The sequence below is a fragment of the Ursus americanus genome, chromosome 12 (assembly GCF_024610735.1).
Source record: "Ursus americanus isolate L20-20 chromosome 12, mUrsAme1.1.p, whole genome shotgun sequence".
Lineage (NCBI taxonomy): Eukaryota > Metazoa > Chordata > Mammalia > Carnivora > Ursidae > Ursus > Ursus americanus.
Genome location: NC_142138.1, coordinates 23,517,710 through 23,533,048, shown reverse-complemented (window position 1 = coordinate 23,533,048; position 15,339 = coordinate 23,517,710). Strand labels below are relative to the sequence as shown.

General features: G+C 39.8%; 1 protein-coding gene across 5 annotated transcripts in view; it reads left to right on the top strand.

Moving 5' to 3' along the window:
• The window catches only part of WLS (Wnt ligand secretion mediator), a 145,299-nt gene that overhangs the window by 17,647 nt on the left and 112,313 nt on the right, over window positions 1-15,339 (top strand). Inside the window, exon 1 of one of the 5 annotated variants that reach the window (XM_045802050.2) lies at window positions 5,201-5,376. The exons of 3 other annotated variants lie outside the window; for them this stretch is intronic. Coding sequence is in view for 1 of the 2 variants with exons in the window: in XM_045802049.2 (XP_045658005.2) it covers window positions 9,201-9,225 (25 nt within the window). In the remaining variant the exon portion in view is untranslated. Of the gene's footprint in view, window positions 1-5,200; window positions 5,377-9,185; window positions 9,226-15,339 lie in introns of those variants that run through there. One more of the 5 variants, XM_045802049.2, reaches the window with a different exon arrangement.

The following is a 15,339-nucleotide window of genomic DNA, read 5'->3' as shown; positions in this document are numbered from 1 at the left end:
GTGTAATGAAGCAGAAGTCCATTGTGTATGTTCATTGGGTAGCGATCCTCTGGCACCAAAGGGGGTAATTGAGTAGAAAGGCAGAATGCTGTTGGTGCATGGGAGAAGTTAACACCACATGAGGTCACCAGGCTTCAAGCTTTAATCAATGTGGACACAATGCAATTGAGATTTTGAAAAGGGTTTGTTTATAGTGTGAGAGTAAGGGTCAGTAGTTAATTTGAAATGCTGTAGGTGTGTTTTCCTTGAACCAAGAAGGTACAGAGCATGTGTCATAGAGGATTGTAAATATCCTCAAGGGAGGGATGTAATTGGGGTAGAGGTTTAAAAAGAAGGGCATTTAAGAACTTAAGTGTACTTATTATTGACCCATCCATGCTTTATTTAAACTTTTACCATTCTTCAAAATGGGAAAGAGACTGTAGAAGAAACACTTGTAAGTCTAGTATAGAGGCACAGCACTACCAAGAAACAACTTTTTTTTTTTTTCTTTTCTAAAGCAGCGATTTCCTTTGGGAAGAAATCTGGAGTCCTCTAAAATATTGCTTGTACTACTACTGTGTGCTAATTCTAAAAGAATTCTCATTCTCAGAAGCTTCTATCTTCTGGGATTTTTAATTGCCATGGCTCGAATGAGATAATATGAAAACCATTAACCCGTTTACTTGTTCATACTACTGTCCTTTCCATTTCAGTCTCTCGTCTATACCAGGCACATCTGTCTGCTTTTTGGATTATCTTTGGCATTTCCCTCCATTACTTTATTACCTCAGTTTCAACAGCTAGAAACACCATACTTCTATGATCACCCTGGCTGATTTGAAAGTAAAGAAGGTCTTGTCCTTTTGTTGCAGGGAAGTTTTGCAGGCCAACATCCGGTTTTCAGAAATGACTACAGGAAAAGAATGTAGACATGGTGGTAGAGCCAGAGGTTTGACATGGACTCCCAGGTGCTTTGTTGAGGGTATGTTAAATTTAGGTGATGAATTCATACTCTCACTACCTCACATTTATATAGTGCTGTTATCCTTCTTCAGAGCACTTTCTAGAAATCCTCTCATTTGGCCTTACCAATAGCACTCTAAGATAGATGGGTTCACCAAGGATATTCACATTTCAAAGTTATGGAAACTGAGAGGGAGAATAGCCCTGTTTGTGGTGAGTTTTGTTTGTGAAGGTTTGACTTGGTGAGATTTGTTTGTGGTGGAATTACTCTGGGGATTTGAAGTTTAATTGCTATATGATGATACTGAAGATTGGGGGAGGAGCTTGTATTTTTTTTTTTTTAATGCGGAGAATTATTTGTCATAGAAGTCACTGTATGTTAGCCAAACATTACTTTTTGAGCTGTCTCCAGGAAAAGTCAATGCCATCAGTGGTCCATTTTCTTCACCTCTACCTGATAAAATACTCAGATGTTCCTATAAACAGTTGTTGAGTATGTAAGCAGTATCTCTTTGAAGGATCAACAAATTTCAGCCTCCTGAGAATATCCAGATGTTTTGATCTTTTCCTCAGCAGAATCTGGGTCTTTAGAACCCTGTGGTAAATCTTAAGAAGGAACTAGAGAGCGCCTAGATGAGAGTGAAACTAATTTACTATGTTTAGCTAGTGAAAGTGGTTGTGGTGTGGTCACTCACTGCATTAGCACTTCTGTGTGCCTTCCTCCGTTATTTTTGTCATGCCAATAAATATGCATCGAAAGGCCATTTTTGATGTTGGTATGATGTTCCATAGAATGGATGTACTGTAATTAAGTTACCCAACTTCCTGTATCTGAACATTGATGATATTTCCATCTCGGGGACTGTATTTTAGCAATGCTGGGGAAACTTTCCTTGTAGTTAAATTCTTGACCATACCCTTAATTATTTCCTTAGAAACTTCATTCTATGAATTTATCTTAGGTCAGAAGACATGCTTATGGGGTGCCTGGGTGGCTCAGCTGATTAAGTGTCCAACTCTTGATTTCACCCCAGGTTGTGATCTCAGTGTTGTGAGATGGAGCCCTGCATGGTTGGCTCTGCTCTCAACAGGGAGTCTGCTTCTCTCTCTCTCTCTGTCCCTCTCCCTCGGCCCCTCCCCTTGCTTTCATGTACTTGTACTCTCTCTCTCTCTAAAATAGATAAATAAAAATAAGAAAAGGCATGCTCATTTTTAAAGATTTTGATTGAGACTGCCAACTTGCCTTTCGGATCAGTAATAACCACCAGAGAACCCATGGGTCAAGTCTGGAAGTGTCCATCTCCCTGCATCTTGGCCAGTCCTGAGCATTGTTTTTATTTTTTTAAATTTTCTAATGTGCCAAGAATATCTTCTGTTAATTTACATGTCTTTGATTAATAGTGAGGATGCATCTATTTTCCTATGCTTTCTGGCTATTTATATTCTTTTGTGATTTGCCTGGTTATTTCTTTCCTTCATTTCCATCCCTGTAATACAACTTCTTAGAGATTAGGGAAAGAGAGAAGACTTACTGGGGAGAATGGTTCAGCCTAATTCTACTGATAGCAGAACCCTGAGTTTCCCTGTTGCACTTGCCCCCTCCACTCTCCCATCTGTGTGGTTGAAGAGAACCTTCACCTCTGTCTCCAGTGATGGGCACGTAACCAAGCCACAGTAAACACCTGCCTCAAGTTAGTCTACCCAGAGTGAATTCTGAGGCTTGTTGGAGGCCACCAGAAAGAGATATCTTTTTCTTACTGAACTTGAACCCAGATAATATGAGCCTAGAACTGTTGGAGTCCCTCTAATGAAGCCTGAGAATGAAGCTAATAAAATATAAGGTAGAATTCAGGGACTGTAGAGAAGTGAGGTCTGTTCACATAATGTGATTTCTCAAAGCAACCTCTTTCTAAAGACGGCTCTGTCTCTGGACATTTTTCAGCTTCACCTTGTTAATTGATTCATTTGATTTTTGCTAAAGCAACTGTGAGCAAGATTTCCATTTCTCTTGCAACCAAAAGACCCCAGACTGATGCACTTACGGCATTTTGGTTTAAGGATAGGTTGATGACCGTTTCTATATTGCAGAAGGTGTATTTGGAGAGTTTGCTCAGGTTTCATGGAATAAGTCTTCTGTAACAATAAAATATAAAATCAGGTATGGAACCAACCTCTGGAGGCATAGCTCATCCAACCAGAGTAGTGGTTGAAATGGGGTGTGTGTGTGTGTGTGTGTGTGTATGTGTGTGTGTATTGTACCACTGTTGGAGCATCAAGTGGCTGGTGAAGATCATTAGTGACAATTCCTGGAGCTTGGCCAGGCTGTTGGCTTTGAAGTAAAGCTCATTGCAACACGTACTCCTGCTGAGCTGGATGTCTGTGTGAAATGGATGGCAACAGGATGTCCCAGCAGCTAAAATGAGGTTCTTGAAGGCATAGGAGAAGCTTTAATGACTGCCCAAGCAGAGCAGTATTTCTGGGGATGGTTGGGAAACTTGAGTAGATGTTACAGTGGCTTGAGGTTTCGTTAGGACATCCAAGAGTCTGTGAAGCAGAACAAAGAATGAGGCAGCACATGTTAGAATAGTCCCTGAACTGGGTTAGTGATGGGCTACAGACGGAAGTACACACGTGGCTCTTGCCTTCAACCAACTTAAATTTGATTGGAGAGACAGGATCGATAACATTAGACAGTTTGTCGTTAAGGTCAACGTTGGGTGAAATAGAATGTGTTCTAAGCATTTTTTAGATCAGATAAAAAGTTTTTTTTTTAAGAACTAGAGAGTTTGCTCTGGGTCTTTAAAGTATGGGATGGTCATTTGAAGCACAACTTGATGTATATAATTCATGACAAGACTCACCTCATTTAAGGCATTGAATTAAAAATGAGCTTAATAGAAAAGGCCATGAGCAGAATATCAAGAGATCTGACTCTAGCCCCATTTGCTTCCCTAGACGTGTCTTTCAATCCTCATGCTTCTCTTGCTTTTATTATTTGCTAAGTGGACCTGGTAATGCTTTTCCTTGGCAAATAAAAACAGAGGCATGTCTTTCTCAAAGCCAAATATATTGGCCTTTCCACCCATTTCTTTTCTTTTTATTAGAAAATCCTCAGTAAATTTGTTTAGATGGTGATTAAGGTATATTTTAGTACTTGGCTGAATTCTGAGGAATAGAAAGAGGTACAAGGCCTGATCGTCTGCTCATCTATGGTGTTATGGAAAGAAATCATTGGATATAAAATGAACAAATTTGGAAATTGACCACTTGCCAGCTACGAGACTAGGTTTGCTTTTAGTATCCCATCCATAACCTACCATAAATCGGTAGGATCTATGATAATGATGTATAAGAAGATGGAGATGATGGCGTAGATGGCACTTATCTTTTGTACGACACCAAAGACAAAGTGGCCCTGTTTTAGCTGATAGGCAGGACATACACAAGAATATTATTAAGACAACAAAGCAGTACATTAGAAAATGTTAGGTAGTATTAATTGAACATTTACTGTGTGCCTGGCAATATGCTAAGTGTTTTATATGCATTATCTCAACTGCTGAGGTGGTTGAGTTGGTAATGAGAATCTTTTTCTCACTTTTGTTTTTATGTTTAAAGGTCTCAGAGACAGGAGGATCCTTAAAGCAGTGATTTGGACTTCCTTAACTTGTTCATTGTATTTTTTTAAAAAACCTTTTATTCTAAAAGCAATGGCGTTTGGGGGACAAAACCTGGAGGTGGTTGTAAATTGACCAGAAGGTTTACAAATACCCGTAAGGACAGGCTTATGTTAGACATTGTGGGCAAATCCATTCAGCCTAGGGCCTTCGGTCGGTATTTTCCTTTGTGAACTCTTTTGCTGAATGTCCCATCATCCTTTGTTGAGATGAGGTCCTGTTCATCCTGTCTGCTTTCACGACATGAATGTTTTAGGAACTCTCCACAGACTGGCTGGATTGTCTCTCTGGGCTATGAACAGATTGTGTGGGTGATGAGACAAGTAGGAAAAGACTCAGCAGTCAACAAAGCGAGTGGAAAGCTCTTTCTCTGGCTTTCAGAATGGAGCTTAGACACAAAGGAAACTTCGTTAATCATGCCTCCTTTGTAATCAGAATGGTGGAGGCATTTTTTTCAGCCACTATTATTTTGTCCTCTGTCTCGTCTGAGTTAAACCAATTGTTAATAGCTAATTGAGGGGTTAAAAATTTCCCAGACACAGCCAGGCAGAATCAACTTCACTTGATAAGGGAGTGGGTTGGTTCTGATTGGAAAACCCAGGTAGGTGTGGTGCAGGTTTCGTGTGGTCGTGGCACTGGTCTGGTAGGATACCCTTGTCCAAGATCTCCATGGTGGCAGCTTTGTGCTTAGATGATGAAAATTTCAGGTGTGTGTGAGAAGTGGAGAAGAAATGAGTAAGACTTGGGAGTTCAGGTGAGTTTACAAGATTCAATCACTTTTTTAGTACTAAGTTGCTAAAACAAGCACTGAATGGAAAACTCCAAGCATCTCGATTACTGAGCAACCTTAGACAACTTACTTATTTAATCTTTCTATAGTTGCTTTCTTAGAAATCAAAGGATAGTAATCTTTGGTAGCCACTTAACCAGCATTGTGTAAAATAATGAGACTGTAAATGCTTTGAGTGCCCTGGAGATGAAGAGATAGGGAAAATTCTCTTACATATTATTCATATTTAATATGGAAAGATGAATCAGTATATATATATATATATATATATATATATATATATTTTTTTTTTTTTTTTTTTTTTTTTTTTTTGAAAACCTTTTATGCTTTCAGCACCTCATTTTTATAAGGGAAGTTGTGTGCCTTAGAGGTTGTTATAATAATTTAGTTTTCCAAGACAAGTCCTGCAAATTTACAATGTGGTTGGTTTTCTAAGAGGAAAGTTTGAGGTTAGCCCTGTGCTCTCCATTCCCTGACTCCGGTGGTGAGATGTTGTATAACAAATTCTTGGTTGAAGGTGAAACAAGGGTCGTGAAACCAAAGGCAATATTAGGTGTTTATAAGAGAGCTAATCAACTATTACTCTAGCTATCCCCTAGCTGTGTGTTTGCCTGTTTTCTTTTAATGGACTTTTGAAGCCAAAATAGTGAGAGGTGGCTGTAAATTCCAAGAAAGAGACATCACAGTGTTTTAGGATTGGAAGACAGAAGAAAGAGCTGCCTGATTCTTGGTCTTCCTTTTTTAACCCTAGTGCCCTAGCTCATGGTCATGTGTTTGAAGCAGAAGGAAAAAATCCCCCCCAGAGTCTTCCCCTCTTATATCTTGTCTCACCTAAATATTTTCTTCCCAGGCACAACTGGAGTTTACCTCTCCTCTTATAGTGATGAGTTACTGCTGGTACTTTCTGTCCAGTGGACACACCTACTGCCCCTACCTGCCATTTGTCTGTTTTCAGCAGGAATTGACTATTTCCTGATTCTTCAGAGAAGCAGATTCTTGTTTTGTAAGGTGCCTGAGAATTTATCTAGTCCAGCCTCACCCACACTGGGGTCTCCCAATGGGGACGACCTCCCTGCCATCACCTTCCCATTTCAGTGATGAGTTAGTTGTTCTCTAGACAGCTTGTTTAATTTTTCAGTCCAGTTGAAACACTATGATGGTTAAATGTTCTTTCTTATCATTTAGTGGAAAACTGGCTTCCATTATCTCATCGTAATTTCCCCTTACAAATCCTGGATTTTCCTTTTGAAATAATCTAGAACACGTGCTTCCGTTCTGTTAGATGGTAGCCTTTCAAATAATTGAAAACGATTACCATTTCTGTCCGTTGACTTTCTATTTCCCAGGTGAAAAACACTCTCCTCGTCTGGTTTTGACTCCTTACCATACTTGCTGTTCCTCTCTGGTGATTGTATTCCCAGTCAAGATTAAGTTTATCTCGGCTACTATGGCAACTAGCTACTGCTTGTTGTTTCTACTTAGAGGAAACCACCATTTTCCTGTTTGCAGTAGAAAATCCATAATTTAAAAATCAACATGGTAACGTCCTTAGAACAGAGGCATTTATATTGCTGGTGGTCAGTTTATTGCAGGGAACTGTGAGTTCTGCAACAGTCTATGCTCTGGCCTCGCCATTTTAACTCCTAGAACTTACACCAAATGCATTTCCCAGATCTATCTCTGCATTGGTTTTTCTCATTAGGAGACATAGTGTGGCATGAGTCAAAAAGAGACTGTAGGCTCAGATGAATTTAGGTTCAAACCCCAGTTCAACCACTCACTGGCTATGACCTTGGATGAGTTATTTACATTTCAGAGCCTCATTTTACTCCTCTCTAAGTGAAGACAATATCTACCACTTATGTATAAGAATGAAAATCAAGTTAAATTCCCTAACCCAATGCCTGGCACATAAGAAATTTCCAACAAATGGTAACCGTTATAATCATTTACGATTTGTAGATAACAGCCCGATGCGGGCAGTCCAGCATGCAGACAACTGTAACGGTCATGGGTTGTTGAGAACTTGGGATCAAAATGACTTGTGGGGTGTAAGTATTTCTTCTACGCCTGGGTGGTTAGGATGAAACAGGGGTTCTTAACGAGGAGCAGTTTTGCCCACAAGGGGATATTTGGCAATATCAGGAGACATTTTTGATTTTCACAACTTGCTGGGGGAGGAGGGAAGATGCTATTAGCAACTGATGGGACTAGCAGCTAGCATCCTACAATGTACACAGTGGCCCCCAAACAGTTATCCAGCCCCAAATGTCAGTAGTGCCGAGGTTGAGAAACCCTGGGATAGAAGGACTGGGGCAGGGCATCCAAGAATATGAAGAAGGAATTGGCAGGTGTAGCTCTCTGATGGTGAGGAGCCCAGACTTTGGACAAAATATTGAAATAAGATGATGACCTAGTGTAGCTGTAGCTCTAACCTCATATAGTCTAGCCCCATAATCCTAACGTGCCTTTCTAAGACGTCAGTGCTTTCCAACTTCCCAATGTCATGTGCTAACTAAATAAATCCTGCCAAAGGTTTATATGAGGTTTTTGTGCCTGTTATCCTTTTTTTTTTTTTTTTTTTTAATGTAGACCCTACTAAAGACATGACTGACCTTATTGGTCCAGTCTTGAAATAGTGATTCTGTTACAGAAATGGGCAATCAACCAAAAATGAATTTAAAATAATAACTTCAATTCTTTGTTTATACTGCCAAAACATGATAAAGAAGGCGTATAATCTGTAGCAATATTTCTAGAAACCCCCTTGTCTTTCCCCTCTATTTGATGCTTCTAGCCTCTTCCAAAATCTCTCACAGACCTCCTCTGATAAAACTGCTCCCCCAGCCTAAGCCTGTCTTCTCTACTGGCCCCTTTCTCTTGATTGTGTATCATGAAAACCCAGACAGTCCATCTAGCAACAGCTGAACTCTCATGGGGGTAGGGGGGAGGAGGGCAGGCAAGGGGGTGCAACAGAACAGGCAAAAAGTGTTCTCTGTATCTGTTGGGAGGAGGGGAAAGAGTAGGGAAGACCCATGTTAATACTTTTGGCAAATTATTTTATAATTATTACAAATTATTTTATAATTTGTGAAAATAATTGTGGAGGAAAGATGTTAATAGTCCCATTTCACTGAGGAGAAAACTAAAGGCAAATTCTGTGTTCCCTCAAACAACAGTCTGCTTAGGATATCCCTGGGATATTTCTCAGGGAATGACATCTTAAACATTCAAGTTAAAGTTCTTCTAGAATCATCTCTGATTTGGGGGGCTAGTCACTGAGAGACAAGGAGAACTTCTGTCTTTAATGACCTAAGTTCCCAAGATCTAGACCTTTTAGTTCCCTAAATGTTGGTTAACACATCCCTCAGGGAAAGATGCCAGGATAGAGAACAAGGAGTATGTTGCCATCTCCCCAGATTCTTCTTCTTCATCTGTTGGCAGCACTGTTATTATCAAGTTAACATTTAAGGCCTCACTATGTGCAAGGTGCTGTAATAGGCTCTTTCTATTAATTATTTTATCTTCACAAGAAACCTCTGAGGTGGGAACTCGGTAGAATTTTACAAAGGGAAACTGGCATCCTGTAAAGCTATGTGAGTTCTCTGACTGAATTGCTAGTAAGTAACAGAAATGGGATTTGAATCCCAAGGTTTTTTTGCTTCTATAGCTTTTGCTTTTAATTTTTCTCATTCTGATTTTTAGAACATTTTGTATTTTCTGCAGCATAAAGAACGCTTCCTGTAAAAGCAATTCCCTTGCTGCACTGTAATCATCCTTTTTCTCCTATGGAATATGTAAAGGGTAATCTGGGTAAGTTTTGAAATATATTAAGAATCCAACAGTTTAAATGAAAATTTGAATGTTATGAATTGATGTCTCATTAGCAAATTTTGTCAATGATCTTTCGGCTTAGGGCAGTGTGTGCCATGACTTCCATTTCTTCTGAATAATAGACTCAGCTCTAGTGAGCTTGTTTCTATCATCCTGAAAAATAGAGGCTGGACATGCTCCAAATTATTTCATTGTATTGGAATGTCTTTGTGTTGTATTATACTGTGAGTGTATGGGCCATTGGCTGAAAGCTGGAATGGAGTTTTGCTTTTTTATGCCTTAAATGGTTTCATTATGATTGGATTGGACCCACCTTCTCATAATTTATATTATAGGGATACATTTCATCATGCTGAATACATCAGTATGAAGGTTTACAGTTGGCTCTAAGTTTGCCCTTGCTTTCTAGAAGAGTTTGTTGTCTCACCAGTTGTTGGAAGACAGAAAACACCCAGAGCCCTTTCTGACCCCTAAGAGCAACAGAACAGAGGAGGAGGATTAAGGTCTTTTCCTCAAACAAATGTGAAAATACAAGGGAAATGAGGGGAGAAGGGGCCTAGATGGACAAGGCTTGGTGGCCTCTACTCTTGGCATATAAATTGACCCTAATGTAAAAGGATATTTTTTTAACCTTAATGACTTTTACCATAACACAGAGTATATAAATTTCCTTAAGAGTCACGGATTTTTTTTTTTAAAGACTTTATTTATTTATTTGAGAGAGAGAGAGAGAGCAAGAGCAGGGTGGGAGGGGCAGAGAGAGAGGGAGAAGCAGACTCCCTGCTGAGCAGGAGACTCCTGGGATCTTGACCTGAGCCAAAGGCAGACACTTAACCAGCTGAGCCACCCAGGCGCCCGAGAGTCACAGTTTCTAATTTAGAAGTGACTAACAGTTAAAATACTGCCTTTCACAGTTGAGAGAACTGGGGCCCAAATGTTGATCGATTGCCTGATAAGTAGTATATCCAGCACTAGAACTCAGCAATCCTGTTCTGTGAGATAATTCATTCTGCCAACGTTGTTCTCAAATCTGCAGTAGTTCTGGAATAGAAGACTGATTTGTGGCCCAGAATTGGATCTCTAAATGTGTGAAGAAGGGTCATAGAATGTTAATGATGAAGAAAGACCTAAAGGCTCTTTCCATCCCTATCCAGTGCTCAAATGTCCTCTGCACACTTTGCACGCACCAGGTGGTACCAGCAGGAACACCTCTATTCACACAAACGTGGGCAGTTCATTGTCTTCAACTGCTCAGGTTAACTTTGTATCATTGGATTTTACTGATCTCAGATCTTCTTCCTTAGAACTTGCAACATTGGGACTACCTAGAATAAATCTAATTCCTCTTCCAAATCTTAATCATTCGTGTATTTGACCTTTTATCTGTACCCTCTCCCCCCGCCCCCTCCAAACTGAGCGCCTTTCTTTAACAAGCAGTGAAGCTTCTGCATATTCAACTAGTGACAGGAGTTACTTTCCTTTGACTCCTCTCCCTAGCAAATGACACTGCCATCTGTCTGCTACCCATGCAGGGAACTTGGGAACATCCTTGACTTCTCTTTCTCACTCACATCCCACACGAATCAAGAGAGTCTGCAAATTCTTCCTCCTAAATAGCTCTTCCTTCCTGTCGCAGTTGCATTTACCTGTCCCCATTCAGAAGTTCCGTTTGTCATCTCAAGACTTCTGGTACCCATCCCATGTTCCACTGTTCCTTCACACCAGGTCTTCATTTCTTTTCACTGCTAGTTCTTTGGGAACTTTCATACATAATTCATTAGACCAGAGAGAAAAACACCTTTAGAGCTGCTAGGTAAATAGACCATATGTGCAGCTGAAGGTTCCTTTGCCCAAATTTCTGTCTGAGCCTGTTTTGTAGATCTGACCTCAAAAGTAGGATTTGATGTCTTCAGAAGGGGGTGTTTGTTTTACTCTCTGGTAGGACTTGATTGGAGAATATTAATGAAATGGCCTGAATTTTCCCTCTGTGTGTTCTTAATATAGATTTTGCCATTAAGTCTTCAAATAGGCAGCCATGGATTACATGCATTTAAGGCTAAGGTGTGAATATTTTATTTCATGTTGGCTCCTATTTTCTTTCTAGCATGCAGGCCTTGAGCTCCTTAGGGCAGTGCTCGAATGGGATAAATAACTTTAAGCCCTACATTTGAGAACCTCAATTTCCAGAAAATATGCTCAAAAGTAGTTTCCTAAACATGCCCCCACAAATTTTAATATTGGCTACAATCCCTTTGGGAGGGATTTTTCAGAAATTACCATTTTTTTTGCTTGCCTATTGTCTGTCTCATATACATTCTTTTGATGTGTAAATTTACTTTCTTTCCTGTGGATTGGGATGATAGTATTTCAGTTTAGGAAAAGTTCATTTTTTGTTTGTTTAAAGTTTTTTTTTTTAAAGTAACATTTGTACCCAACATGGGGCTCCAACTCAGGGCCCCGAGATCAAGAGTCCCATGGTCTTCTGAGTGAAGGTGCCCCAGGAAAAGTTCATTTTGATCTTCAAAATTCAGTATTTATTTTATATATAGGTAGACACAGATCTGGAGGAACCATCCTAACTGGACATGAACTTCAGCTGGGGACCAGGGGTAGCATCTGGAGGTTGGCATCATGGAAGACAGCCATGGCTTCTTCCCAAACTCTTTCTGAATACCAGTCTCAATTGTACTTTCATATAGGCAGGCCATGGATCTAATCCACTATGGCATTTTTAAAATGCTGCCTCTTAGGTGTTTGATAAAAGCTTGCTAGGTAAATCAGCATAATTTATTATTTATTTATATATATTTTTAAAGATTTTATATTTAAGTAATCTCTACAACCCACTGTGGGGCTCGAACTCACAACCCAGAGACCAAGAGTTGCATGCTCTACTGACTGAGCCAGCCAGGCACCCCTAAATCAGCATGATATAATGTTAATGTGTTTATTAGGACATAAAGTCTCTTTAATTCCGTTTTGGAGGATGTGCATGTTTAAATCTCTATGCTTGGTGCCATAGGAAAAATAAGATATGGTCCTTCCTCTCAGGAGCTTATAATTCTTGTAGGGTTCAGAAACTATTTTTACAAATAAAGTGGAATGCTATAATAAAGACATAGGCCAGGTGATCTTGGCATCTGAGGAAGTAAGGATCATTTGTTACTGAAGGGAAATGGAAACTGGCACATTCTAAGCATTTAACAAATTGAGTGAAGGGGGTGGCACTTGAGCTGGAACCTAGAACTGATGAAAATATTAAAATATTTAACAGTTATGTAGTGATTTTAGTTAATTTTGTTATTTTAGTGTTTAAAAAAAACCAACAAACCAACAATTCCTAAGAGTGTGACTGTTAAAATTGCAGTTCTCCCTTAAAATTTACCTCTTTGCCTCCAATTCTTGGAAATTCAGAAGTTCTAAGGTCCTACCTTTTCTTTGAATATTCAGGGAGGGGACACGATTATTCCTGGCATTTGTGAAAATCTGGATAAAGCTGTTGGCAAGTCTTGCTTGACCTTAGCCTCAGCTTGTACTATCCAGCACTGAAGTTTTGACCCTTTGAAATGCCCCATAATCTGTTCCTTTAATTGCTTTGCTTGTTTTTCTGAAATGGGTTAGAATATAGAGAAAAATAAATCAATAAATTGCATGAAGCTTTTTCTTGGGTCTTACAGTCTCCATTCTCTAATATCTCACATGTGTGGATAGGAGACTACCATTTTGGTGTCACTGAGAAACCTTATTTTAGTTCAGGCTTTTATCTATTTGGTTACTTCCTGAATGTTTCCATGCATGGGGAACTTGCCCTTCCCTGAGTCAGATCGTGCCATTGTTTGCTTACCCGAACTGTCAGCAAATTCTGTGTTAGGTTTCTCTGAAGTTAGCCAGTGTCTAACTTGTATCCTTGGCCCTTATTCTGCCTACAGGATGTGTCATAGGCTCATCCATGGCCAGTCTATCATGTGTTCCTGAGTTGGATTTTCCCTAGGCTGACATTTCAGCCCAGAATTTGAACCCCAGTGAATCATGGGAGGGTAGCCATTAGTTTCAAGTGAGTTCAGTGCATTTTTGGCAGCTTGTTATTCCACTGTCCCTTTAAGGAACTCTGTGGAGATACTCTGTCGCCAACTGAGTCTCCCAGATAAGCTATCCCAGTGGTTCCCTTAGTGTGGTGCCCAGTCCGGCGCTGGGTAGTGTCTTGTCTGTGGAGTTGCAGCAAGTGCCCCATGGCCCCATTCAGTCTTTCTCTTCCATCTCTCTGCCCTACACATTACCTCTCCGGTAATTTGAGAGAGCTGATAAATAGTGTGAGCTAATAATAAACGAGCAGTTGAGAGGCAGTGTGGGACTGGATTTGAAGTCAGATGGTGGTTTTAGTCCTAGCTCTGCCACTAACTGGTGGGATGAAACCCACCAATCTTCTCCTGTACCGTGGGGTCATTATCATGACTGACCTGTTTTCTGTGAGGATTAGATGATCCAAGTACGTGAAAATGCTCCATAAGATGTAATGCACAATCCACATATTAGTTAGTATTTGTGTTTATTATTAACAGTGACGATATTGACAAAAGTAGACTATCTAATTTATAATCAATTATAAATAGCAAATGTGTGAAATTTTATAGAGTGTAACAGGTACTTCAGAACAAAGCAGCTGTTTCTCCTACAGTGTTTATAGGGGCTTTCCTAACCCTAAAATTTTAAAACAAGAGTGTGCTGGTGGCAAACTTGCTCATGAAGTAGGGCCAGTTGCCCACCTTTTTGTCACCCCTACCCCTACAGCTCTGCCAGAGCAGCCTTGGGAGCCCCCACCCCCCTCCCGAGCTCAGAGAGATTTCCCACACAAGAGCTGGTTCACCCTCCATGCTGGGTTTATGAGATCATAGCCAAGGTAGTAAATTATAAGATGCTATAATTCACTTTCCATAGGTGGTCTTGGCTACATTCCACAGCCTTTTGGCTAAAAGGTGGCTGATTTTGAAGCATTGGCACAAACTCAAAATTTCAGCCCAGATGACTGGTTTGCCGAGCAATGAGCAATAGCGTCAACAGATGAGCCATTTGGTTTTTCTGTGGAGGTCTTTTGTGTTTACTTCATGTACATTTAATTTTTACTGTTTTGAGTATTTCTGGAGTGATGGAGAAACACTAATTGCAGGCATTTTTCAGAAATAGAGGTTAGAATTAGTAATTTAATGTACTTACGTTGAGCTTCCCGATTTAGTCTCTCTTTGCTGCTGGATGTTAAAAGTGAGGGTCAGTTTTTTAATCTGAATCCAGGATTTGGGATTTCTCCCCCAAATAGCCCGTCTAATGGTCAGTAGGTTTTATGTGCCCTTTTGTGCAGAGCCCTTCACGTGCATTTTATTATTTTTTTCAAAAAGATTTTTAAAAAAACCCCCAAAACTAGCACCAATCTTGAGCCTAAAGTAATTTCATGTTTACCACAGCATTTCAGATACTATGTAAGAGTTTGGCTCCATGTCCCAAAGCACTCTAATTTTTTTCCTCTTGGTTCCAACGCTTCTCATTTCCACAGGATCCAAGCCAGGCAAGTAATGGGAGCCAAGTGGTACTGCTTGCTTGCCGCGTAGATTCTGACAAATATAGAGTAATTCTTCTATTCTTCAAAGCTGTTACATCTTTGGCTCCAGAACAATTGAGTTTGCAGGCCAAGCATTAAAAATTCTCAACAGCCTAAGATGTAAACATATAATATTTTTCAATATTTTTTATCAGAATGAATTACGCAACTGTTTGCTACAATTTCTGAAACTTTGCCGTCAAAATGTCCGTGTCATTTATCCATGAGTTTGTGTTGTAGGGAACTGTTTTTAAATAAGTGCTTGACTTTTGTGTGTATAGTACAAATTACTTTGCATTCAACGCTGCTGTGTGTGTGTGTGTATGTGTGTTTGTGTGTGTTTTGGTGGTAGTAGTTTAGTGTAGAGGAATGTTCTGCTGTGTTTAAAAATTTAGCTTTCCTAGAACAGATGTTAGCATAATTAACTACTTACTGAAAATTGCTGGCAAGAATGAATTACATTTCACTCAGCATACCCCATTACGTGCACTAGGGCATAGCTA